The 10,540-nt window shown below is 39.6% G+C and overlaps 1 protein-coding gene across 1 annotated transcript; it reads right to left on the reverse strand.

Moving 5' to 3' along the window:
* Positions 1–1,811: 1,811 nt before the first annotated feature.
* LOC103279575 (vomeronasal type-2 receptor 26-like) lies at positions 1,812–5,827 on the reverse strand. Its single transcript, XM_062957087.1, has 3 exons — positions 5,687–5,827; positions 4,606–4,801; positions 1,812–2,820 (listed from the first exon to the last, which is right to left on the reverse strand). Exons 1-3 carry the CDS (start codon positions 5,825–5,827, stop codon positions 1,889–1,891), a joined length of 1,269 nt encoding a protein of 422 aa, XP_062813157.1. The 3' UTR covers positions 1,812–1,888.
* Positions 5,828–10,540: the final 4,713 nt, after the last annotated feature.

Here is a 10,540-nt window from a genome sequence, read left to right on the forward strand (position 1 = left end):
TTAAAGTGCGCCTGATGAGGTTTGTGAGTCTGTGTGCAAAAAGATGTTTTCCTACTTGTGTGAGATGCACCCCATCGCTTGCCAGTAGTCCATCCTCTTGGAAGAGTAGACCATGGTCAAGGACCTTTCAACCTTAAGGCGTGGATGTTGTATTGTGTGGTGAAATTGCTAGGTTGTGGCATGTTTAGTTTTGTTGTTTTGCTCGGTGCCAGGATTCCATTACCATAATATATATATATATATATATATATATATATATATATATATATATTATATATGAAAAATTAATGTTATGATATTTTGTCTGGAAAAGACACATAAGAAAACAGTACCATGAAAAGGTGGACAGAAGAAGTTTGTACATTGAAACCTCCTCAACCCCTCTGGGTTTCCAATCAAACATCACCCCAGGATTTTCATGCATAGTTAAGGTCTGCTTTACAGACTCTGGGTTTTATTATTTACTTATTATTTTATCCCACCTTTCACCCCATAGGAACTCAAGGTTGCTAAAAATGGCATGACACAAGAAAACTGAATTTAAAAACAAAACAAATACATATACATATGAGTACAAAAATCAAAACACAATTAAATATTTGAGTTAATAAAATACAATGAAAATTACATTTAAAAATTAAACACCTCCCTCCAAAGCAGGGGTCCTCAAACTTTTGAAGCAGAGGGCCGGTCCACAATCCTTCAGACTGTTGAGGGGCCGAATTATCATTTGAAAAAAAATACGATCAAATTCCTATGCACACTGCACATGTCTTATTTTTTGTAGTGCAAAACAGCAACAACAACAATGAAAGAACAATACGATATTTTAAAATGAAAACAATTTTAACCAACATAAACCTATCAGGATTTCAATGGAAAGTGTGGATGAGATAGTCAAGTTAATTAGGGCTGTTGTTGTTGTGTGCCTTCAAGTCATTGCAGACTTTGGCCGAGCCTAAGTCTAAAATGAATTATTTATTTACTGCATTTATTTACTACATTTATATCCCACCCTTCTCACCACAAAGGGGACTCAGAGCAGCTGTATGTACATACAATATATTATATTATTAACATAGCACAATATTAGCATTATATATTACTATATTGAACTATACCACTATACTGTAATATTATATCTATATATATAAAAGAGTGATGGCATCACGGCGACCCACAAAACAACAAAACTACAGGCCCCCCAACCTCGAAATTTGACAACACAACCCATCATCCACGCCTCTAGGTTGATACAACAAAAAGAAAAGAAAAATAAAGTCCTAATTAGAGAGAGAGGAGTAATTGCTTTTATCCAATTCCTGCCTTAGAAGGCTAAGCTCCTCCAACTTGGTCTCCTAGCAACCCAATAAAAAATAATAAAAAACACTTAAAAAATAATACAATAAAATACTATAATAACAGAAAATAACTAAAAATAATACAAGAAAATAATAAAATATAATAAATAAAAATATAACTTACAATAAAATTAATAAAAAAATGCAAATAACGTCAAATAAAAATTACACAACAATTTTTAACCAATACCACCACCACTTTGCCACAGCAACGCGTGGCCGGGCACAGCTAGTGTAATATATAACATATAATTAATATTATTATATGGTATTATTATTAGTATTATATTGTATAACATAATATTATTATCAATATTATATGTATATACAATATATTATATTATTAAAACTGAGGGTGGGGGCCAGGTAAATGACCTTGGAGGGCCGCATCCGGCCCCCAGGCCTTAGTTTGGGGACCCCTGCTCCAAAGAAATCCCACCCACCCACAGTTTTATTAAGAAAGTCTCAGGTACCCCTTTTTGAATTGCATTTAAAGTCCTACTCAGTGGGATGGATGGCAGGTCACATTAGCTGCATTTGAAAGGTAGGTGAGTTCCTTTATTCCTTCTCTTTATTAGTTGCTCCTTGCTGTTCAGCTCAGGCTTCAGCAAAATAATGTAGCATTTTGGTGAAAAGATACAGCCCAATAAACCAAAACTGGAAGCCAAGATAGAGAAAATCTCCACAGCCACCATACTTTTGCCCCTCGTGCTCAAATATGTTGGAATGAAGCACAGCCAAACACTGCAAAAGACCAACATGCTGAAGGTGATAAACTTGGCTTCATTAAAACTGTCAGGTAACTTCCTGGCTAAGAAAGCCAAAGTGAGGCTGACAAGAGCTAGGAAACACAGGAAACCCAAGAGAGCATAAAGCATACTGCCTGAGCCTTCGTTGCATTTGAGTACAATTTTTTTGCTCACTGAGTACATGTCAAGGTCTGGGAATGGAGGAGAGATTGCCAACCATGCAATGCTAACAGCTGCTTGGGTAAGAGAGCAAGAAAGAACTATGGAATATGCCAATCTCTTCCCCATCCACTGCCTTACCCTGGACCCTGGCTTGGTGGCTACGAAAGCCAGAATGACAGTGATGGTTTTGGCCAAAATGGAGGAAAGTGCCACTGAGAAAATCACACCAAAAGCAGTTTGTTGAAGGAGGCATGTCGCCTTTCTAGGTTGGTCAATGAATAGCAAAGCACAAAGGAAGGAAAGCAGGAGGGAGGCCAGGAGAATGTAGGTGAGGTTCTTATTGTTTGCTTTGACAATGGGAGTGTCCCTGTACTTCATGAAGATGCCCAGAATGAAGACTGTGATGAGAGAAAACTTGAGAGCAAACACAGTCAAAATGATCCCTAGGGGCTCTCCAAAGGACAAGAAGGTGATTTCTTTGGGAAGACATCCATCTTTGTCATTGTTTGGATACTGATTTCGAGGGCATTCAAAGCATTCATCAGTGTCTGAAAAACAATGAGTTGCAAGTTGAAAACCAGCACATTCATAAGGTTAAACAAATTGAGTATTAGCTAAAAATTCCTCAAAATTGGAAGTTAACCAGCCTCTTCAGAGGATATTTTGGCTATGAGCTGGGCCCGAGCTGTGGCGCAGGCAGGAGAGCAAGCCAGCTGCAACCAGCTGCAATTAATCACTCTGACCAGGAGGTCATGAGTTCGAGGCCCGCTCGGAACCTATGTTTGTCTTGTCTTTGTTCTATGTTAAAAGGCATTGAATGTTTGCCTATACCCTGTTTCCCCTAAAATAAGACATCCCCAGAAAATAAGACCTAGTAGAGGTTTTGCTGAAATGCTAAATATAAGGCCTTCCCCGAAAGTAAGACCTAGCAAAAATTTTGTTTGGAAGCATGTCCAACGAACAGAACACCAGAGCATGCAGGATCAGTAAATGTACGTACCGTAGAGTGTTGTACATGGAAATATTGGTAGTAACAAGAAATTCTTGATAGGATTCACAGTTTGTCTGGTTATGCTGGTTTGTGATGACAACTAATGTACAGTATATAATAAATGTTCATTTTTTTGTTCAACAATTAATGTCACTTCTTCTTCATGGAAAAATAAGACATCCCCTGAAAATAAGACCTAGAGCATCTTTGGGAGCAAAAATTAATATAAGACACTGTCTTATTTTCGGGGAAACACGGTATGTGTAATGTCCTGAGTCCCCTTCGGGGTGAGAAGGGCGGAATATAAATGCTGTAAATAAATAAATAAATATGAGAAACAATCAGGTTTGCATCTTTTTTCTTTCTTTTTTTGCCAGGGTTAGTTCTACTGTACAACTGAAGCAATCTCAGTCAATGCTGATGTTGCACTGAGGACATACATGGACACAGATGACAGAAGCTACCTTCTCATGTTTCCACATCCACATACTTTTAAATGTACCAAATGAGCAAAACTTGAAAAATCAGAGAATCTGCTGAGGTTTAACCTCCTGCCTACTCACACAGTCCAGAGATCAATTGGTAATCACTCCAGACATAGCTAACTAGTAGTAACTGGAGGGCTTTTTCATATCAGACACCTTTTAACAAATGCAAACATCAGGTTTCAGGAATAAATATATAAGACTTGATTCAACTGATAGATAGAGAATCCTATGTTTCCTACCTGTGTGGTTTGAAATCTTGCCTTCTGGACATGGAATGCAATCATAGCAACAAAATGGCTTTCCTTCCTTTTTTCTTTTATTAAAGCCCAACCAGCATTTATCATTACATCTAGAGAGGGGTAGTGCCTGTCCATTAAAAAAAAGAAAGAAAAGAAAACCCCTGAAAGTCTTGTGAAAATCAGAATCCCAGTGTCTCATCTAAAGAAATATACAATTCTACACAGCTTGATTCTGGAATTGAATAATAGTCTTAAGAGCAAGTGTATGACTGGCTTTGAATGGGATGCAAACTCCCTGCACCCCATTCAAAATCTCCCTACTGTAGAACCACAATCCTTGGGCGGATGCTAAACTACGTATCTGGCTGTATGAAAGAGGTATAAGGAGGTATAAGGCTGTGTGGAGTGATGGGGAAAAGGCAAAAATTAAAAAAAAAAACACTATTACAAATGGCTGCCTCAGATATTCTGCAAAGAGGCTTAAGCAGTGAGCCCTTATTAAAAATGGCTGCTATTCTTGGATAAACACCCCAAATGATGAGTGTGCCATATTATTTACACCTACATATCCTAAAATGTGAGCAGCAAATACCTGGTTGGGCCAGGTGATGTCACCTGCAGAAATTGTTAACAGTATATCTCGAGGAGCCTTGGGGTCTAGTTTGCCGACTTTGACATGAAGAAATGACTGGTTCGGGAATGTGACCCAGTGGATAATGTCAAAACTAGCTTCTATTTGTCCATTCTGATCAAAGGATATCTTTTCACCAGCACTGTTGTTAAATGAGACGGTCCTCAGAATGTGGTGGAGCTAAACAGAAGTGGAAAAAGGCAATTAATATTATTATTATTAAAGTTATTTCCAACTTACAGAGATTCTAAAGCAAGTCATCAAAACCCACTGAACCCTTGAAGCAGGGATGCTATTTAAAACCACTTCTTTCCATCAGAGGGAGTAATAATGCATTTATATAAACAGCTCTCTGCGAAGTACAATATTATAATTGGAACAATATGTTTTAAAGAAATTTGTGAGGGGAAGGAGTTATTATGACCTTCTGTAAAGAGGGATGACAGGTCGCTTCTAAGGACCACCCATTGAAGCACCTCTTTTCACCATGGCAAGCTCTGAAATCAAACGGAGACTGTCACAGACCCCATCACTTGTTTTGAGCCAAAATAATGGGTCCTTAGCACTATTTTGGCTAAATTCATGATTTCCCCCCCGTGATTACAGGTCTGCCCAATTTCACAATTGCTTTGTAGTTCTGTGATGGGGAGCAGGAGCAACAACTAGAAGTCATCTGATGGCAGTAAATTTACTGTGGCTGCCTGTAAAATGAGGGGATGGACTATAAGTGTGATGAGGTGGTAAGACTTGATGGCTGAACAGGGATTCAAATCTTGGTCTCCTGAGCCAAAGTCCAATGTTCAAACCACTACTGCATACTCACTTTTAGCATGACCACAAACATGTATTTACCTTCCTTACTCCTTAGCAACTAGTTGGCCACTGTGGAACTGGGATACAAAAACAGGTAGGATATGAGTTGAATCCTTTATGGCTTTTCTCATGACAAAAAGGAGTGAAAACTCTATATTTACATGGAAATGTTGTAGCAGATAGCATTTATATAACTCTAATTGTACATACAGTTGTAATGCATTATCCTGCATTCATGCACTCAGGGCTTACCTGCCACAACTGTAAATCAAGAAGCATTCTTTTCCCTCCATCTGCCATTCCTCTGTGTTTCAATTTGGATGAAAGCATGGCTTGCAATGCATGTGCCACGGCATAGACAGCATTGTAGACACTGTAGCTCTGGCCTGTCATGCTCATTTCAAAAACAGACCCAGGAAGGGTTTCCAGTCTCTCCTCCCCACTGCAGGTCGTCCCACCATCCTCATCTAAAATAGATTTGGGGAATGAACATTCAAACGCATGTTCCCAAAAGACTCTTATAAAGCCATCTTCTTTTTCTGAAACAGGATTTCGCATCTGGATAAATTTCTGGAATCCTAACACTTCCTTTGAGGGAACTGCTAAGGATATTGCACCATGGAGGAAGTCTATGTTCCAAGTTCTTTGAAAGGGAAGGGATGTGAATTCCATCTGGGCTGTCATAATCCAAATTGTCCCATTTCTCAGTCTTGAAATGTCCTCAAATTCTGAAATCAAAGGCAACGTCCTCAAAAATATCATGATCTGGTTTTCTCCATGTAAGAGGATAACACTGGCAGTGCTCTCCATTATAATCCTATATGTTTTAAACCAATCCGCTACCATTTCAGTGAGATCAGTAGAATATTTTTCTTTGGGTAGCCCTTCTATGAAATCAAAACAGATACCTTCACGAGTAAACATGGGTAATATGTTCTGTGCAAACATCTCTCCGCTCTCACTACTTATGTAAAATAGCCCAATCCAGGTCCAGTTGAAATATAATAGTAACTGGAGAATGCCCAAAGTTTCCTTATCCTCATTTGGAAACATGTGGTGAAAAAAAGCAGCTTGGATGTTGCCGTTCAACACAGGAGCAGAACCATATAAGAACTATGGAAATAAAGAAATGAAGCAAATTAATATATTCCTAAAATACTGTTTTGTATCTCATTTTCATTGTGTGTGGATGGGCATTGGTGCCAAATTTCAACTTTGAGACTGTGTGTTGACTCATCCATAAGCATTCTTGGATTCTAATCCAGTGCATAAGAGCTTAAACTAGGCTAATCCATTAGTATAAAAAAATGCTTCTGGATTCCTTTATGCATTTTAAATTAAATAGATTAACAAAGTCCTCTCTTTACATAAAGGTACAAAATTCTACCATAAGTATTCATGTATTCCAGTGGTTCCCAACCTGTGGTCTGTGGACAACCAGTGGTCCTCAGGAATGAAAATATGGTCCACAGCCTCACCATTACTACACTGTTGCCTTGAAACCATGCGGCAATGAGAGCAACTGGTCTCGCGAAACCTTCTCATAGTGCCAAAGCAATGGGGATATTGAGAAAGGATAGGCAACTACCCACAAAATATTATTACTAGCACATCAGCTTTAGATTGGGTGAGCAGATGGCAACCTCCTGGATGGCATATGTTCTGCATCAGAAATGAGAACTGATGTGGTCTATCCAATGCTATTTTCTGAATCAGCACCCCAAATAACCAAACTGAATCTAAAGTTGACCAAAAACTGATTCGTAACCCTTTTGGTACTAATGTTGGAGAGTGGTCCCTGGTCAAGTGGTCCTTGGTCAAAAAAGGTTGGGAACCACTGCTGTATCCCAGCCCACTTCATGAGACCAGACTGTGAAATCTTAAATAAACTATTTAGTTTCTAACGATACTACTGGTTTAGTTTCTAATGATACCCTAACACAGCTATCTCTTTCAGCATTTGTCCCCAAACATCTGAGATTCCTGACTCACATTCATATCAAGTATCAAATATTAGTATTGATAAGCTAATAATGTGTTTTCTCTTAGAAAAGGAAAAAAGGAGGTAGACAAATGTAATAACATTAGCTTTCTTTGCATCTCGTGAGCCCATCTTGCCTGTGGAATCTTGTAAATGGAAAGAACTGCTGCCATGAAATAACAAGGATTAGGTCCTGCGATAACAGATACTGCCTTGTTCTGGACATCACATTTGTAATTAGGAATGAGTTTATCATGTGTAGAAAGAAGCGCCATTGAAGCAAGATAGATCCATCTTGCCAAGAAATAGCTGCTAGAGATATAGATGCCCAGGCTGGTATTCGGTAAAAGTCCTGGATTTCTATTTATCTCATGGATAGCAAATGCCATGGCCAGGGTGTGCTGGTAATGATGCGTAAAAACTCTGCAAGAAAAGTTGGAAAACTATGTCACAATGCTTCTATTTTAGTAACCGATGCCTGCTACAGTTATTTTCAGAGCATATGTAATTGCAACAATAAAAGAAAACTGCTAAAATTACATGTTCCCTTCTTCAAGAATTCCACTACTACTGTTGCTACTACTCATAATATGGCCAAGAAGAGGTTGCTTGACTTCCTTTTGGTCATTCCCAGACCCAATAAGATAGTAGCCCATCAGCATTCTTATTTTTATTCATCTGTCTAGTCCTGAATATGGTTTACATAAGAGCATCTACTCACATGAAATCATCAACCAGTTCTTCAGAGGGACGTCTTTTGAACATTATCAGGTTAGGGAGCATGTAGAGCTGAGAAATAATCGCACCAATAAGGAGATCTCCAGAATGATAGTACTTGTGCTTGATAGGAAATGGATTACCAATGGCACATTTGGCAATAGGAGTATAGCACACCACTTCTGGCAGTACCACTGACACCAGTGCGATGAAAGATAGCATCTTGAGTCAAAATACACAAAATATGAATACACACTTTCAACACTGTTCCTAAGGACAGCATAGCAAGTATGACCATACATGCATTTGTCTGGAAGCCAGTAAGCAGCGTAGAATGTGCAGAACTAAGCTGAGGGATGTCTGCCAATCTCTAACTCCACAACAAAGAGAATATTAATAGTATTTCTTTCCCCATAGTTTATTGTTTTGTCATGTTCATTGGAACCTCTTAGGGATTTGTGAGTGCATAGAATTATTCATGGTTATTATGATAATTGCAGGGCAGACAAGCATGGAGTTATAACTTCTCCATTACATTTTTAAAATAATGTATATGGCATTTGGATCCATATTTAGTGATACTTTGGGTTCCCTCTCTGAAATGAATGAGAATTCTGTTCACAATAATTAATTGGTATACCATTCCTTTCTAATTGAATTATTTGCTTCTAGACCTATCTCTTTAATTGCACTGAAATAAAGCCATGATACATGTTGCTTACTAATGACTCTGTCAATGATTTTGTGGTATGAATGTAGGTAGGACTAAAATTGACTTTACACTGAAACAATCCACATTAAGTGCCTTCAACACATTGACCTCAACTAAGTCATGAGTTCCCCCTGCAAAGGATCGTTACCTTGACATGGTGCTGGGGCTTGAGCGCCTCGATGATGCCATGAGCTATACCGTGCAGGGCCACCCAAGACGGGAAGGTCATGGCAGAGAGGTCAGACTAAATATGATCCCTGGGGAAGGTAATGGCAACCCACCCCATGAAAACTACATGGATCATTACAACCAGAGAAATGTCAGTATACCATTGGAAGATAGGACTCCCAGGTCAGAAGATAGTCAAAATGCTACTGGGGAGGAGCAGAGGTCCAACTAGCCCCAGATGTGATGACGCAGTTAGGTCAAAGCTGAAAGGAAGGCTAACGGCTGATGGTGCTGAAGGTGAACGACAAATCCAATGTTCTCAACACACTATAGGAACCTGGAATGTAAGATCTATGAGCCAGGGCAAACTGGACATGGTTATTGGTGAGATGTCAAGATTAAAGATAGACATTCTGGGAGTCAGTGAACTGAAATGGACTGGAATGGGCCACTTCACAAAAGATGACCATCAGATCTACTGCGGACAAGAGGAACACCAAAGAAATGGAGTAGCCTTCATAGTTAATAATAAAGTTGCGAAAGCAGTGATTGGATACAACCCAAAAAATGAAGATAGAAGCTTTTAAACTTTGGTGTTGAAGGAAAATCTATGATTCTATGATTCTATGATTCTATCCTAAGAGTGCCTTGGACCGCAAGAAGATCCAACCAGTCCATCATCCAGGAAATAATGCCCGGCTGCTCACTGGAGGGAAGGATATTAGAGACAAAGTTGAAGTATTTTGGCCACATCATGAGAAGACAGGAAAGCTTGGAAAAGATAATGATGCTGGGGAAAATGGAAGGAAAAAGGAAGAGAGGCCAACCAAGGCGAGATGGATGGATGGTATCCTTGAAGTGACTGGCTTGACCTTGAACTAGGGGCAGCGAAGGCCAACAAGAAGCTCTGGTGTGGACTGATCCATGAAGACACGAAGAATCGGAAACGACTATGTGACTGAGCAGCAGCAGCAAGTCATGAGTTGTTGTTGCTGCTGCTGCTTATTCATTGTCGCTTCCAACTCTTCATGACCTCATTTTACAAAGAGTAAAGGTAAAGGTAAAGGTTTTCCCCTGACGTTAAGTCCAGTCGTGACCAACTCTGGGGGTTGGTGCTCATCAATTTCTAAGCCAAAGAGCCGGCGTTGTTCATAGACACCTCCAAGGTCATGTGGCCGGCATGACTGCATGGTGCGCCATTACCTTCCCGCTGGAGCGGTACCTATTGATCTACTCACATTGGCATGTTTTCGAACTGCTAGGTTGGCAGGAGCTGGGGCTAACAGCGGGCGCTCATTCCGCTCCCGGAATTTGAACCTGGAACCTTTTGGTCTGCAACTTCAGGAGTTCAGCGCTTTAACACACTGTGCCACCATTGGCCCCCATTACAAAGAGTATCTGTAATATAATAAACTGTTTAATTGCTAGCTCATCCTACGGACTGATACAAATGAGCTGATCATACAGGCTGCCAGAATTTCCACAGATGGTGGCAACTCCAGCAGCTCCCATCAGTGGGCATGGGGAA

The sequence above is a fragment of the Anolis carolinensis genome, chromosome 6 (genome assembly GCF_035594765.1).
Source record: "Anolis carolinensis isolate JA03-04 chromosome 6, rAnoCar3.1.pri, whole genome shotgun sequence".
NCBI lineage: Eukaryota > Metazoa > Chordata > Lepidosauria > Squamata > Dactyloidae > Anolis > Anolis carolinensis.

Coding starts and splice junctions, on each gene's coding strand:
- LOC103279575 (XM_062957087.1), bottom strand. CDS start 5,827: ATGACAGGCCAGAGCTACAGTGTCTACAATGCTGTCTATGCCGTGGCA. Junction 4,802..5,686: donor TTGATTTACAGTTGTGGCAG/GTAAGCCCTGAG, acceptor ACTTCTGTTTAG/CTCCACCACATTCTGAGGAC. Junction 2,821..4,605: donor ACTGTTAACAATTTCTGCAG/GTGACATCACCT, acceptor ATTGTTTTTCAG/ACACTGATGAATGCTTTGAA.